Source organism: Nerophis lumbriciformis, linkage group LG34 (assembly GCF_033978685.3).
Source record: "Nerophis lumbriciformis linkage group LG34, RoL_Nlum_v2.1, whole genome shotgun sequence".
NCBI classification, from domain to species: Eukaryota; Metazoa; Chordata; class Actinopteri; order Syngnathiformes; family Syngnathidae; genus Nerophis; species Nerophis lumbriciformis.
In genome coordinates, this window is record NC_084581.2 from 17,932,501 (window position 1) to 17,948,491 (window position 15,991).

General features: G+C 40.7%; 2 protein-coding genes across 5 annotated transcripts in view; both read left to right on the forward strand.

Moving 5' to 3' along the window:
- The window catches only part of lca5 (lebercilin LCA5), an 8,073-nt gene extending 872 nt beyond the window's left edge, over positions 1-7,201 (forward strand). Inside the window, exons 1-8 of one of the 2 annotated variants that reach the window (XM_061929337.2) lie at positions 1-81; positions 397-797; positions 1,728-1,948; positions 2,025-2,330; positions 2,414-2,551; positions 2,628-2,724; positions 2,973-3,094; positions 5,041-7,201. The exon at positions 1-81 is cut by the window's left edge and continues 157 nt beyond it. In XM_061929337.2, the coding sequence (XP_061785321.1) occupies positions 71-81; positions 397-797; positions 1,728-1,948; positions 2,025-2,330; positions 2,414-2,551; positions 2,628-2,724; positions 2,973-3,094; positions 5,041-5,943 (2,199 nt within the window). In that variant the 5' untranslated portion in view covers positions 1-70 and the 3' untranslated portion in view covers positions 5,944-7,201. The remainder of the gene's footprint in view (positions 82-396; positions 798-1,727; positions 1,949-2,024; positions 2,331-2,413; positions 2,552-2,627; positions 2,725-2,972; positions 3,095-5,040) is intronic. The other variant, XM_061929338.2, reaches the window with a different exon arrangement.
- Positions 7,202-7,578: 377 nt separating this feature from the next.
- Positions 7,579-14,473, forward strand: fam167ab (family with sequence similarity 167 member Ab). 3 transcript variants are annotated; one of them, XM_061929448.2, is made up of 3 exons: positions 7,579-7,658; positions 10,015-10,383; positions 12,668-14,473. In XM_061929448.2, exons 2-3 carry the CDS (start codon positions 10,072-10,074, stop codon positions 12,929-12,931), a joined length of 576 nt encoding a protein of 191 aa, XP_061785432.1. In that variant the 5' UTR covers positions 7,579-7,658; positions 10,015-10,071; the 3' UTR covers positions 12,932-14,473. The 3 variants fall into 3 exon arrangements, with proteins under 3 accessions (XP_061785432.1, XP_061785433.1, XP_061785434.1); XM_061929449.2 differs by having other exon boundaries at positions 7,656-7,805; XM_061929450.2 differs by lacking the exon at positions 7,579-7,658 and adding an exon at positions 9,677-9,818.
- Positions 14,474-15,991: the final 1,518 nt, after the last annotated feature.

Consider the following 15,991-nt stretch of genomic DNA (forward strand, 5'->3'; position numbering starts at 1 on the left):
GCCATAGACACCCACCACCATCAAGTGGCTGTTTTATTGTCTGGATGATTTAGAAGGGGGAGATGACAGCATGACCTTAAGGTGCTATTAACATTAGTGTTATGTTGTTGTTCTTCATGATCATCAGCTTTATGCAATATTTATTTGGTGTTGATTAACATGCCTGCAATGCATCTTGTGCAGGACGTCTGTTATTATTAAGCCTGGTGGAAACTTCTACCTCATTGAGTTGTTGCCTAGTAACCTAACAATGTTGCACAATAAGGAAGTCCGTTGCCTAGTATTCGTGCCAATGTTGAGTCCAGTTAATCAATGGACTATAATGTTAGGCTGGTGAATGAAGTGCAGTCTAACCTGTGTGCATAATTCAAAAAATCCAGTTTTGTTCTGTTTCAGTGCTCCTTCTCATCATAAAGAAAGAATGGAGTCTAAATCGGAACCGATCGTGGACGATTGGTTTGACAATCAGAGCCGACGGTCTGTGAGGAGTGTGCACAAGGAAAGTCGTGCATCCTCCACTAAGAAACAGAAACACAACAAGAACTTCCGGAACAGGATCCAGGATGAAAAAGACATTTCGAAGAATGAGATCAACACTTCAGATCCGGACCGCGACCACATGTCGGATGGAGACGGGGGGCAACAGAGTAAGGGCCCCTACTACTCGGACGACTACGACAACGACTCACTGTCAGAGCGCTCGCTCTCACCGTATACACGGGATCAGACACTATCACCCACCCCGCCTGTGGGGGTACGGGGAAACCGGATTTCTAGCAGTTCCCCTTATAATACAGGTGGGTCAAGCACAGACACGCTAAAATATAAATAACCTGTTGCAGGGTCAAACTCACCATCACAAAACCTTTTTTTTACTCTACAGCCTGTTAAAATTGTAGTGTTCCTAGCTGCCATACAAGTTAAAGGAAGTTAACCACTGTTAACCATATTCTACTGAGCAACAATGACATAGATGAATTTGTACGTTAGGGGTGCAAATAACGACAATTTTAATAGTCGACTAGCTATCTAGCTTCCTTAAAAAGAAAAGTGAATTTTGTAAATTTGGTGTGTTTAGAAAGTCTATAGTTAAAGCTATTTGTCATGCAACTCTGTCTCTCCCTGTTAGCAAGCCAGCTAACTATATCTTACCGAGGATAGTCAGAGAACCCATCCTTTAGATGTCCAACATGCCTCCGCTTTAAATTCACCCGCATAACAGACGTACTGCCATGAAAAGCTAGGTCTGCTTTGCCAATTGAGCAAGTTATTTGTGTTTTTGAGATGTTCAGGCGAAATGTTCCTTTACTGTCAGTTTTCTCTCACAATGTTTTGTCAAGCTGTCTGGCGCATTTTTGTTCCCAATGAGGAGAAACTCAAGTGATGACATTGATGTCATTTTTTAAAATCCATGTTTGACAACGTCAACTAATTGTTGCACCTTCTTTTATTGCTATATATTTGCTATATTGTCATAAGTGTGTCTGGTTCTATGGTTTTCTTCACACATTTCCTCTTTAAAAGCCAAAGAACAAGCAGCAACGCAAATTGTTTTTTTTTTTAATGCAGATTTGAAGTAGTATGTTTGTCTTAAACCAGCTGACACATTTAGAGGTTCTATTCACTGTGATGGGCAGAAATATTACTACATACATTCCCAGTGAAAGGTTAGAAGACACCACCTCATGGTATTCAACAAAAAAGTGTCTTATGTTTTTATATAAAAGGCATGCAGCAACGTGTCCGGGTTCGCCCACCGCGTCCGGGTGGACGCTATCGCGGAGTGCGTTCGCGCAGCAAAGAGTCCCTTCCTCCGAAAGACCTGGACCCTCTGACCAAGCAAATGCTTTCGGGCCGTCTGCTGAAGATCAACGAACTGCGCAACGCTCACGGTGAGCTGCAGCTGCGCATTGTGGAGCTGCAGAAGGAAAACCGTATTCTCAAGCAGGTACGGTCAGGTTCTGAGTGATAACAATGTTTAAAGGAAATCATTTCTAATGTTTCTTTCATCCATCCTGCCACAGCTTCAGTTGCGTCAAGAGAAAGCCCTGCAGAACTACACGGACGCAGAGAGTAAAATCTCCAAGATGCTGTCATGCCACGCCAACGAGACCCACGTGCTGCGCGAGCGACTCCGGCGCACTCAGGAACGAGAGCGCGTTGCAGAGCGTCGGCTGAAGGAGAAAGAGGAGCAGCTGAGGAGGAGTCAGGTGACCATTGGCCGCATGAATAAGCTGGTCGAGCAGCGAGAATTGGGAGCCCGCGAGGAGCTGACCTTCAAGCTGGAGCAGGAGAGGGCTCGCACACAAGAGGTTGAACTCAGGATGAAGGTATTAATTCATATTTACACTCCAAATTGACTTGAAGTGTGTGTTTAGTAATGTCCCACATTTCGATACTGCTTGTGTGGAAGGAGCTGGAGAGGAACATGGAGCTGAGCAGCAGCAGTTACCAGAGACAGTTAGCTGCAGAGAGGAAGAAAATGCTCGTGGCTCAGGAGGAGATCAAAACTCTGCAGAAGGAGCTCGACCAACTCGCCAACAAACTCCGGGTGCACAACTGCAAATATACAGTATCATACGGCACAGAAAATGCAAGCCATCCTAACTATTTCTTTGGTTTTGCAGGAAAAAGAAAGGGAGTTAGAGATGAAGAACATTTATGCTCATCGCATGGGGAAACTCCCATTGCGGAAAGTCACTGAATGTGACAATAAATCAAAGCGTAAGGCTCATTTATTCATCTAGTTGAGTCATTTAGACTTCATTCAATAAGCTAGCCAGAAGTTAAGCGAGCGCCAGTTGGCTTATGGGTGATTGAAATGTTTTTATTTTTAATGTGGTGACTACTATTTAACTGCTTAACTTAACTGTTATAAGAGAAATAATACAAAGTATATTGTGCATGAATATGTGCATACATATCTTATTTGAATTGAGTGCTTGAAAAGTGATTTTGTCTTGTCTAACAAGTCCCCAGCAGGACCCATGCCAAGGCGTTGCAGACCCAAGACCGAACGAGCAGCCCAGATTTCCCCTCGCCTCCTCCCTCTGTCAGCAGTGATCCGGCACCAGACGGATATTTATCACTGAAGGTAAAGCATTCAGTAAAGATGTCCTGATCCCGATGGTGGAATCATATCGGGCCGATATTTGCCTTCTTTAACTTATCGGCTGATGAGCTGCCAAGCACAGCTGATCATTACCGCAACTGTGTGCCGGTGTTTATATGGCTAAAGATTGTACTTGTGAAAGATTACTTCAAAGGGAATGCACGCTCAGAGGGACACCTGCTCGAGTTTAATAGCAAGCTAGAACAAACATGTAATTTACAAGCCATGTCTGCAAGGGCCTGATTTACTAAGATCCAAACATCACGTGATAAACAGCGTGTGCAATCTATGAAATAACATGTACTAATAGTGGTCGTGTTATGTGTGATCTACTAACACCGCGTGTGCAATTGAAAAGTCGTGCAGACCGCCTTGTTTAAATGAAGATTTTCTGTGTAGTATACGGGGCATCACCACAGAGACACTCTCATTTACTGCACATTCATGTTACCATGCTCCTACCTGTGGTGTTTTGCTTTGTTTTCAAACATACAGCAGACATTTTAGAAGCAGTCATGCAGTGCATCAACAATGAAACCATCTTTTTTTTTTTTACAGCTTAACATACCCTAATTGGTGAGAGGCTGTACATTACTCCACTCAAGATGCAAAAAAATGAACATTTAAAATTTTTTCATAAAATAAATATTTTAATAATATATGTTCTATGTGGGGAAAAAAAACGCCATCAAAAAATACCAAAGGACACTAAAACGCATCAATTGAATTTGTTTTAATCAGTCCCTTAAGTCCTCTAACAGCTGTAAAAATTATAAAATGATGTTACTGAATAAATAGTATGTCTAATATTTTTTATTTCTCACCGTCCAAAATGTTGACAAACGTACTGTAGGACGAAGGATTCTTGTCAGTCTATCGATTGTCTTGTCTGTGCAGCGAGCACTGATCCTGCACAGATCCTTCTGACACGTGCTATATAAAACATAAAAGAGGGCTTGCAAAACGGTGATGAATATTTATGAAACACATTGCATGTGCTAAATAATTATATTTGTATCTTTTCCTCCCAGTATTGTGGGAGTTTTGATGATCAGCATATATTTTGCATATCAATGAAGACAGAGACGCAAAATGGAATGCACGCCTTATTCTGCTCACTTAACACACGCAATCCACTTTGCACACGTTTAGTAGATTAGGTTTGCGTGTGCTATCAAGTTTGCACATGCCTTAGTACACGCAAACTTTTAGTAAATCAGGGCCTAAGTCTTTTCCAAGTACGATTAATACTGGAAGACTAGAGGAAAATAAGCATGATACACACACACACCGAGCAGGTCGACACAATAACCTAAACGCTAAAGCTTCAATGTAGTAATAATAATAATAGTAGGCTCCAGCACCCCCCGCGACCCCAAACGGGACAAGCGGTAGAAAATGGATGCATGATGATAATAATAATAATAATGGATTAGATTTATGTAGCGCTTTTGTAAATTGGGATGATCGATTTAGATGTTACTATCGATACCTACTATAGTATCAGTATATAGCAACACTAAATTGATTACATTGACGTTTTTCTTTTTCTTATCATTACAAAATCACTTTTGGTTATGTTTATTATTTTTCACAAACTCAGAGAGTAAGTCTCTGGATACAGGAAGGATTCGAGGACAAAACCCAAATGAGTTAAATGGGAGCCAATAGTTAATAGCCAATAATATGATTTACAACAAAACTAGCAAGTTCAAAATGTAAGAAGATAAGCTTTAGAACAATCTTTTTGTGTTTACTTATATCATATGCTATTAAACATTTACATTTGTATGATCTATTGTCAAAGTATCGAATCGGGACTCCAAATCAGATTCGATGTGAGACCAAAAAATCGTATTTAGGCTCATTTTATTGGAATTTTGCTGTCAAACTTCAAGCATGTCTTTTGTCCCGTTTGATGTCACCAGCAAATGGACAAGGCAGATGGACCAGCAGAGGCGGACAAACGTCCAAACCGTGCGCAGCAGCATCAAAAGACAGAAGACGTAAGAGGCACGAGGGAGCAGGAGCCGAAGGAAGAACAACGACCAACAGGGTGGGAGAAAGGAGACAAGGAGGACGAGGACAAAACAAGATCCAGCTTCTTGGTAGATTTGAGGGATAGGAGCAGTAGCAGCAGCAGCAGCAGGAAGAGCGGCAATGTCCAAGAGGAAGTAGACAGGTGGAACCATGAGGCGGTCGAGGCACGTCGCAGAAAGGACCAACTGCTGGCGAAAATGCGGGAAATCGATCTTCAAAATGAGGGGGTGCGGAAAACCATCTTCAGCGACACCTTTGAGTTTAATGCGGCTCCAGCTGAGTGTCCCTCTTATGGTGTGGAGGATGCAAGTTTGATCGCTGGAGATGGAAACAGGGAAGTCGGACGTAGACGAAGCTTGCGATCCCAAAAATCCGATGAGGACTTAATTTTCGGGAGCTATGTGCCTTCTTTCGGGAATACCCGAAGTGTCCCCGCGCCTCTTATCAAAGAGGGCGGGGACTCTGCTTTACAAGCGATTGGTGTTTTTAGCCTCCGTGGGGCAGAAGTGGACAAAAAGCAAGAGAATGATGGCCTCTCAAAGAACAAAAAGTCCATTCTCATGCAGCAGCTGTTCGGCTCTCTGGCGACACCTTCTGGTGACGCTATCAGAACGGACGTCCATGATGCGAGCAGCAACAGCATACGTTCGGGTACACGCGTGGGACGCATGAACTTCAGCACGTCAGCGCCGCCGTTGGCCTCCTCGAACACCCGTCACATTGTAGAAAGCCGGCCAACTGTGGTCGCTATCCCTTCGTTTGATGACGACATCGAAGAACTAACCTTATGACATTTTTAAAAGGAAAACAAACTTAGCACTCGTGTGTGTGTGTGTCGAATACAGTTATTTTTTTAGTTGCACTTTCACCTGTTTTGATTTTAAATTTAGTGCACTTGTCCTGTTCTGTTTTGTATTTATTATTACATTATTTTGTTAAATACATGATACGTCATTTGTCTTTATAAATATGCCTATAAATAGGGGTGCAACGATTAATCAGTTAATTTATTTAGTCAAAAAGCTTAGATTTATATTCTGTCGTTTAATGAGTGTAATGAATAAAAAATGAAAAAATCCAGACCGCATGGAGTGCACAAAACCTTCAATAGGCGGACATAGTTTCCGCACGGCCGCTGCAATCGAGCACACATGAGAGCGGTGGCGCTTGGGTGCTGTGATCTATGTGGCAGAGAACAGCAGAGATTTTTTTCTATCTTTTGATAATGCACACATGTTAAAAGTGCAATTTCAATGTTGATGATGTGCACTTATAAAAAATAAAAAAGTTTATTTCAAGTGAAAAGTTTAACTATTTTCCCTAAAATCTGCATTTAAGCTATAAAGTGTGTTACTCGATTAAATGAACAAAACAATCAATAAATTACTCCATTACAGGGGTCGCCAACCTTTAGCATGCAAAGAGCCATTTTAGGCCGTTTCCCACCAAATAAAACCCACCTAGAGGGTGTTTGATCCCTTAAACAACGATAATGCCAGCTTTACAGACACCCCAGTATTTTTGCTCTGATCAGCTTTCCGCAGCAGTTAGGAAACTGCTCCTTTTTTTTGGTCATATCTTTCTGCGAATGCTGTATTTGTTCTGGAAATGTCTTTCAACATTTGATTTTTTGTTGTTTGCCATTTTCTCCCCACATATAAAGAACACTCTTTGTCAACAGTGAAAGCAAACGAGTCCGTCCATGAAGCATTAAATGTTCTATTGTCATCACAAATGTTCCTCTTTTTTGATCCGTCCATTGCCAGTTTAGCAGGGATTGACCGCTAAAAATAATACAAAATACAAACGATAACATACATTTCGATCGGCAAAATATTAAAATGTTTTATTTTTATATTACAAGTACAAACCCCTGTTATATTATAATAATCCATTTCTGCAGCCCTATTATACATATAAATAAATAAGTAAAGTCCACTAACACAACAAGTTCTACAAAAGGTTCATCCACAGTTCAATGTTTTTATTCATTTATTACAATTGGTACAAGTTAAAGTCAAAAATATTTATTTTTAAATCTCTCCTATTAAGTTTTTTATTCATTATTAAGAGTATTTCATATTTTAGAACAAGATTAAATGTACATATGTTTTTATTTATTATTGTGTTGAGTCATTCTTTTTTTTTATAATAGGTAAAGTGAAGTACACCCATGGGACATAATCAAGAGCTCCATCCATAATTAAACTTTTTTTTTTTAATAATGAAAAAGTTTAGAATCACAAATTGTGATATGCTTGTATATTGTACTTTTATTGCAAACACTTATAGTAAACAAGTCCATCATGTGCCCTAGTAGCCTTTTTTAGTTTGCATTGTTGTACGTCATAAGACAGACGACACCTACCTAGCATAGTGTGCGCATACGCGGGACAGCGTCTCCTAGCAACCACCATCTGACCCAACCTCCCAGCCCCTCCTCCTGTCGCTGGAACAAGTGGACCGTCCGAAGACCTGTGGGAGGAGATTAAATAAAACGGAACGAGTGAGTTTTTTTTCTTTTTCTTCTTGAGTGGATGAGTATGGTGGTCTTCACTCGTCTGTCTGTTTCTTAACAAATTCTCTTAAAACAAAACGAAGAGTTACAAACGAGCTGTTAGAACCGGAAGTGGGTCACCAGAAGAGTCACGTGGTAAGAATAAACCGTACCTCGTTAGGCTAATTTGTTAACTAGCTAGCTCTTTTGTAGCGTAACACCATAAATCAAATAACTGCTTATCTGCATTTATCAGAAATACAAATGCTATTTTTCTAGTAAAGTATACCTGCAAATATTTCTGAAGAAAGTACAAAAATTGAACTTAAAGTGGTGCATCCATTGCTATTGTGTGAACTCACCTTTGAAAAAATGTTTGACATTTTGTGTATTTAATATATAAAAAGACACTATGTGTTATTAGTAGTAGCAATATATATTTTTTTATTTGTTTAAGGACTGAAATAAATTGTACTGACACTAAAAAAAAGAGACTGATGGTAAAATGTTTCTCTTTTTTTATTATTGCACAATTGTTTAAAGTGCAATTTCAATGTTGATGATGTGCACTTATATATATATATATATATATATATATATATATATATATATATATATATATATATATATATATATATATATATATATATCCATCCATCCATCCATCTTCTTCCGCTTATCCGAGGTCGGGTCGCGGGGGCAGCAGCCTAAGCAGGGAAGCCCAGACTTCCCTCTCCCCAGCCACTTCGTCCAGCTCCTCCCGGGGGATCCCGAGGCGTTCCCAGGCCAGCCGGGAGACATAGTCTTCCCAACGTGTCCTGGGTCTTCCTCGTGGCCTCCTACCGGTCGGACATGCCCTAAACACCTCCTTAGGGAGGCGCTCGGGTGGCATCCTGACCAGATGCCCGAACCACCTCATCTGGCTCCTCTCGATGCGGAGGAGCAGCGGCTTTACTTTGAGCTCCCCCCGGATGACAGAGCTTCTCACCCTATCTCTAAGGGAGAGCCCCGCCACCCGGCGGAGGAAACTCATTTCGGCCGCTTGTACCCGTGATCTTGTCCTTTCGGTCATAACCCAAAGCTCATGACCATAGGTGAGGATGGGAACGTAGATCGACCGGTAAATTGAGAGCTTTGCCTTCCGGCTCAGCTCCTTCTTCACCACAACGGATCGATACAGCGTCCGCATTACTGAAGACGCCGCACCGATCCGCCTGTCGATCTCACGATCCACTCTTCCCTCACTCGTGAACAAGACTCCGAGGTACTTGAACTCCTCCACTTGGGGCAAGATCTCCTCCCCAACCCGGAGATGGCACTCCACCCTTTTCCGGGCGAGAACCATGGACTCGGACTTGGAGGTGCTGATTCTCATCCCAGTCGCTTCACACTCAGCTGCGAACCGATCCAGTGAGAGCTGAAGATCCTGGCCAGATGAAGCCATCAGGACCAAATCATCTGCAAAAAGCAGATGATATATATATATATATATATATATATATATATATAAATAAGTTTATGGCAAGCAAAAAATAAATAATACATCGTAAAAAGACTGATGGACAAATGTGCTGACTGCGTTTAAAAGTTTTTGATGAGCCGAACTTTCCTGAGACTCCTCAGCTGGTCCAGGTTTTGGCATTCCATAATAAACCCTAACCACAGAGAACATTTTATTGCTGAACCTTATGTTGGTGAGTTTTTAATGCTGCCACCAGAAGATCTTTAGACTAAAAAGGAATGTCGGAATGAAGATTATTGGCTGGTTTTCCCCCTCTTGGGTGTTTGAATGTAATTATTGGGATTACTATTTGAGTTTTTTTTAAACTCCTATAACAGTTAATTTCTGTATGCAAACACACACTCAAGTAACCCCGTCCCATATAGACTCATGCTGAGAATAATCACAAAATCCACTCCAAAGCAATTTAAACCCCCCAAATATCTCTTTTTCTCCCTGTTAAAAGGAGTTGAGCCTATCATTAACTACATGGCCAATGACCTCACTGCTGGTCTGCGGCGCCTATTATGGGATAAGTGAGCACAAACCGCTTTGTAGAAAAACAAAATGGAGAACTACAGTTTATGAGGCTATAATGTAGATTTAATGCATTTTCCAAGTCCTACATGGTCAGGCGTGTGTTACTGTTAAATGGCTGTTTTTATATGGTAATAAGAGTTGTGTGTTTTTCTAGTAAACTGCTGATTCATGTATGTCGTACGTGCAGTCGCTATGGAAACAAACTGCTGCTGCTGGCTATAATTTGATATGTGACGATGGCGTCTTAATCGCTGCATTAAACTGGGAATTATGCCTTAATATTTCTGTTTTTTACGACTCACCGCGTTCTCGCTCTCTTCACAGTTGTTCGGAATGTTCAAGAACGTTTACATCGCACTTTAGCGCCAAAGCCCTTCTATAATGGAGACGTCTGCGTCCGCAACAATCCCTGCAGAAGAGTCGACGTGTGAGGATTCGCCTCCAGGTGACCATCTTCTGATCTTGAAGGCTCTGACGGAGAAACTGAGACTAGAGACCAGGAGACCTTCCTACTTGGAATGGAAAGCCGGGTTGGAGGCAGAAAAGTTCACAGGGTTCGGAAGCGGAACGGTTGAAGCGGAATCCGGCGGCACACGAAGAGATTCAGACATGATTCGCTGCCAGTTGAGGTCAGGTGTCCTGAAGGTGTTCGAGAACGTCGACGAGGCTCTGAGTTGGCTCAGACGAGAACTGGTAAGATGACCACAACATTTCTTAAATCTTCTTTCACGTTTTTTAACCCATTTAGGGGGAAAACTAGTTGGGACTGACTTAATGACATAGCAAATGCAATTTAACCTTCAATATCTTCCTGTTTAGTTTTTTTCACAGCAGCCCATTTGGGCAGCGCACACGTTATGCCTGTATACTCATATTTGCCTTTTATTACATAACAGCTACAATTTCTCTTTTCATTAATTACAGCAGCCTGTCTACGCAAAAACAAATTGGGCCTGACTTATCAAATGACATATAGCTACTACAATATCATTTTCTTCTTTTCCTGTTTCTATCTTTCACAGCTGCCCATTTAGGCAGCTTACATGTCTTCTTTACTTAATGGCTTAGCAGTCACAATCTTAACTTCACTTTATTGTTGTTTACTTTTAGTGGCCACAATATACTGCATAGCAGCCCGTTTAGCCAGCAAACTAGGACTCGTTTATTTAATGACAATGAAGCTACGATTAAAAGATTAAAGATTTGACTACAATGAAATCTTCACATTTCTTTTGTTTCTCTATTGCATTGAGTTATTTTTTTTTTACAGCAGCCCGTTTAGCCAGCAAACAAGGTAGCCTGACTTAAGGACTTGCTTGTTTATTTAATGACATGGTGACTACATTTAAATCTTCACATTTGTCCGTTTATTTATCGTACTGATGTTTTTATTTTTTCACAGCAACCCATTTAGCCAGCAAACTAGGTGAACCTGAAAGGGGTCATATTATAATTTATTTCCCTACATTTAAAACACTTCCTTGTGGTCTACATAACATGTAATGGCGGTTCTTTGGTAAAATGTTGCATAGATAATTTTTTGACAGACCATTTTTAAGTCGCTTTCTGACCGTCTCTTCAGGATGCGCCGTTTTGTGGGCGGTCTTATTTACGCGCCTCCACTTTGTCCGAGTCTTCTCACCGTCAGCCCTGTTGTAGTTTTTAGCGCTTCCATATGGAGTCTACTGACAGATATAAGTAAAAACTATACGCTACTTTGTATTTCAGTTTCAGGAGGTACATGGTGGAATAAGCTCAGTGATGAGTTGAACACATGTAGTTCTTTGTTAAGGTTTAAGAAAGCCTTGAAAAGTGAAATAATAAAACTATAAAATATAGCAACGCTTACTTTCGTCCCATTGATTTTTTGAACGTTGATGTTTCAGGCAATGTAATTTTCAGTGAATGTATAGGATAGGCAAATATAAGCCTTGGCTTCAGCCTATTCCTTTTTCGGTCATTCTTTCTTCTTGTGTGTGTATGTGTATGATTGTTAATATGTATAATATGTGCTGTTAAATTGATCACACAAAATGGTTGATTATATGACCGAAATAAACTCATTTCATTCAGTCATGATTTGATTTCAAATTTTCAGGACTTATGCAGATCCCAAATAGACATAAAAGGGTACCGATTGGTAAGAAAACTTGAAAAACTCTTTTAATGACATGGTGACAACATTAGTTCTGTTTATTTATCCGATTGTTGTTGTTTTTTTACAGCAGCCCGTTTAGGCAGCAAACAAATTGGACCTGTAAACATGACCTACTTGCTTAATGCCGCACCGTAGTTACAATCTAAATACAGTGGTACCTTGGTTTTTGAACGTCTCATTTTTCATTTGATTCGTTTTTTTACTACAATTTCCTACTGTTATCTTACGGAAAAACATTGATTGTTTGTCGTAACAAACTAGTCCGTTTGCCTGATTTGTTATGTGACTGCAAATATATTATGAATTGCATTTACCTTATCTCTAAAGGGATTTTTTTTTGTGTTTTTGTACATTTGGTCTTCAAAGCACCACTGTAATCCTATAGATGTTTTTTGTTTCTATTTTCTACTGCAATTTGTTTAGGCTGCTGACTTAATCGCTCATTTATTTAATGCCTTTGCGACTATTCCAAACTTTCCGCAAGTGTGATTTCCTCCACTGTGCTCAATTAGGCCGCTCAATCATCCATTCACTGATGTTCATGGAGCTAACACGCAAAGAGGCAAAGCCTTTGTAATAGTTTTCCAGGCTTTTCACAAAAACAGTGGACAAGTGAAGGGACTGGGACCTCTACACTGATCTTTGCACATTCGGCAGGCCAGTGCACGGAAATGAGATCATGTCAAGAGAGTCCCACTGTGAGTTTTCTTTGTAGATTTGGTGACAGTAAAGAGTCCCGTGTAAGGAAATTTTCTGCAACTTCACAGAGAAAATACCTCTTGTGGCATTGAATATTTAATCTCGTTTTCGGTCCTCCAGGCCGAGATGCGTCTACAGGACCAGCACCTGGCGAGGCAGCTAATCCGCCTGCGTAGCGACATCAGCAAGATGAAGATCGAGCAGGCGTGTCAGCTGCATCGCCGCATGCTGAACGACGCCACCTATGGCCTGGAGGAGCGCGACGAGTTGGCCGACCTGCTGTGCGAATGCCCCGTCACGCCGGGTCTGGGCCTATCTGCGCCGCTGCGACTCATCGGAGTCACGAAGATGAACATTAACTCTCGACGCTTCTCGCTATGCTAGTCATATGTTATGTTACCCAGTCTTTAGTAGACTAGCTGCTTGATTAATCATTTTAACACACAGTTAATGGTGGAGGAAAATCTAATAAAATGAAAAACATATCTAGAATACAGTGCATCCGCATAATATTCACAGCCCTTCACTTCTTCCACATTTTTGTTGTTACTGCCTTATTCCAAAATGGAATAAATACATTTTATTCCTCAAAATTCTACACTCAATACGCCATATTGACAATATGAAAAGTTTTTTTTTTTTTAAATAAGCAAATGTATTACAAATTAATAAAAATCACATGTACATAAGTATTCACAGTCTCTGCTCAATACTTTGTTGATGCACCTTTGGCAGCTATTACAGCTTCAAGTCTTTTTGAATACGATGCCACAAGCTTGGCACACTTAGGGCAGTTTCGCCCATTCGTCCTTGCAGCACCTCTCAAGCTCCATCGGTTGGACGGGAAGTGTTGGTTTTCATCCAGGATGTCTCTGTACATTGCTGCATTGATCTTGTCCTCTATCCTGACTATAGTCTCCCAGTTACGGCCGCAGAAAAACATCCCCACAGCATGATGCTACCACCACTGTATGAATGGTATTGGCCTGGTGATGAGCGGTGACTGGTTTCTTCCAAACATGATGCCTGGCAATCACGCCACAGAGTTCAATCTTTGCCTCTTCAGACCAGAAAATTGTGTTTTTCATGGTCTGAGTCTTTCAGGTGCATTTTGGCAAACTTTTTTACTAAGAAATGGTTTCTGTCTGCATGGCCACTCCACCATATAGGCCTGATTGGTGGATTGCTGCAGAGATGGTTGTCCTTCTGGAAAGTTATCCTCTCTCCACAGAGGAATGCTGTAGCTCTGACAGAGTGACCATCGAGTTCTTGGTCACCTCCCTGACTAGACTAAGATGAATGCAGCAATGTACAGAGACATCCTGGATGAAAACCAACACTACGCATCCAACCTGATGGAGCTTGAGAGGTGCTGCAAAGAAGAATGGGCGAAACTGCCCAAAGATAGGTGTGCCAAGTTTGTGGCATCGTATTCAAAAAGACATGAAGCTGTAATTGCTGCCAAAGGTGCATCAACAAAGTATTGAGCAAAGGCTGTGAATACTTATGTACATGTGATTTCTTAACTTTTACATTTTTTAAATACATTTTCCATTTTGGAATAAGGTTGTAACATAAAATGTGGAAACAAGTGCAGCGCTGTGAATACTTCCCAAATGCACTGTATCTAAAAAAGGAGAGACTAGTTCCACCAAAACAGCAATTCATGTGTATTTTATCGAAAGAGTAATTGTTTGATAGCAAATTTGTATTAGTTTGTAAACGTATGACATCATCCAAACATCATGGCGCTTTCGTATATGCAGCATAGCACATCTAAGATCGCTTTAAAGCTCCTCTTGCCGTATATGCTCGCTGCTGCCTCATCAGTGAGCCCAGTGTCGTATTTTTATAGCCTGTCAAATCCTGTGTTCAAGTCCAAGTATTTCAATAAACTTTAAGGCTATTCTAATCAAGTGTACCAAATATTGTTTCTTGACACTGTTATTGTCTGTTTTTGAGCCTATTCACATGCTTCTTGGCTGAAAGCAGACTCTGAAGGATAAATACTTTGGATCCAGCACCATCTTCTCAGACTAGAACCGTCTAATCAATTTGCTATAGCATTAACTGATGAAGCCTGTTCGGACGAGAGACAAAACATCTAAGACAATCTGAACATTCCAATGGATCTGACCGATTTGGTGCCCTGAGAATACAACCTGGATGGATGAGAGTATTCACAATGATTATGATCATACATTTTACATGTAATAAAACAATGGATTGATTTTCTTACAATTTGTCAGAAATGTTTTATTGTCAGTGATGATGAAGATTAGGCATTATGATCAGACACAACTGTGCAGCTATCGATAAACTACATGTGCACCTACCTGAAACTCGATTAGGTGCACACTCTCATGATGAAGGGCATTCATGTTCAACATGGTTCTTGAAAAAGCTGTCTAGGCGCTAGCTACATACAGCACAGGCTAAACAATTGGACACACTTTCTCATTCACAACACAACTGATAGTCCCAACCCCATTGATAAAGCAATAAATTCCACGAATCAACCCTGATAAGGCACACCTGTGAAGTGAAAACCATTTCTGGTGACTACCTCTTGAAGCTCATCGAGAGAATGCCAAGAGTGTGCAAAGCAGTAATCAGAGCAAAGGGTGGCTATTTTGAAGAAACTAGAATATAAAACATGTTTTCAGTTTTTTCACCTTTTTTTTGTTAAGTACATAACTCCACATGTGTTCATTCATAGTTTTGATGCCTTCAGTGACAATCTACAATGTAAATAGTCATGAAAATAAAGAAAACACATTGAATGAGAAGGTGTGTCCAAACTTTTGGCCTGGACTGTATTTAGAGCTAGTTTCCCTGCTGCGTAACAAGAAAACATTGTAAGAATAATACATTTATTTCTCACCTTGAAGGAGACAAAATATGTGCTTGTTGTTGACTGCTTTTTAAATTATGGCTCACTTATTTTTCTAGGAAACAATAAAAAAACATTTTCCCCATTTATATTGCAAGTGATCGAAGCACAGATTACCATAATTATCATTTTTAAAGAGCAACACATTAAATTGCATGAAGCCCCATAGGGGAAATGGTGGATCTGTTGGCAGAGCTCTGTGATTAACAATCAGGCAGGATGCAGGTAAAAGGTATTTAATTTACAAAAGAAGGCTAGTGCAGCTAGTGAGTGCACAAGACATGGAACTTCTTTAGAGGAACATAAACACACACTCTCCCAGCTATTATGAAGAGTTTTCAGAGTATAGAAAAAAACCATGGTCAGGGCTGGAATAAAAAGGATCCTGATTGGCAACCAGGAACCGGTGTGTCCAGGTTGCCAATCAGGGACAGGTGTGGGAGCCAGGTCTCAAAGGCAAACAGGGAAAAACACACAGAAGCTGAAAACCAGACCAGGGTGCTGGAACTGGAAATAACACAATTTACAAGAAATACAACACAAGTCCAACA

Excerpts from the sequence above, each read along its gene's own strand:
- fam167ab (XM_061929448.2), top strand. The coding sequence starts at position 10,072 with ATGGAGACGTCTGCGTCCGCAACAATCCCTGCAGAAGAGTCGACGTGT. Across the intron at positions 10,384-12,667 it reads GTTGGCTCAGACGAGAACTG|GCCGAGATGCGTCTACAGGA; the intron begins GTAAGATGACCA and ends TCGGTCCTCCAG.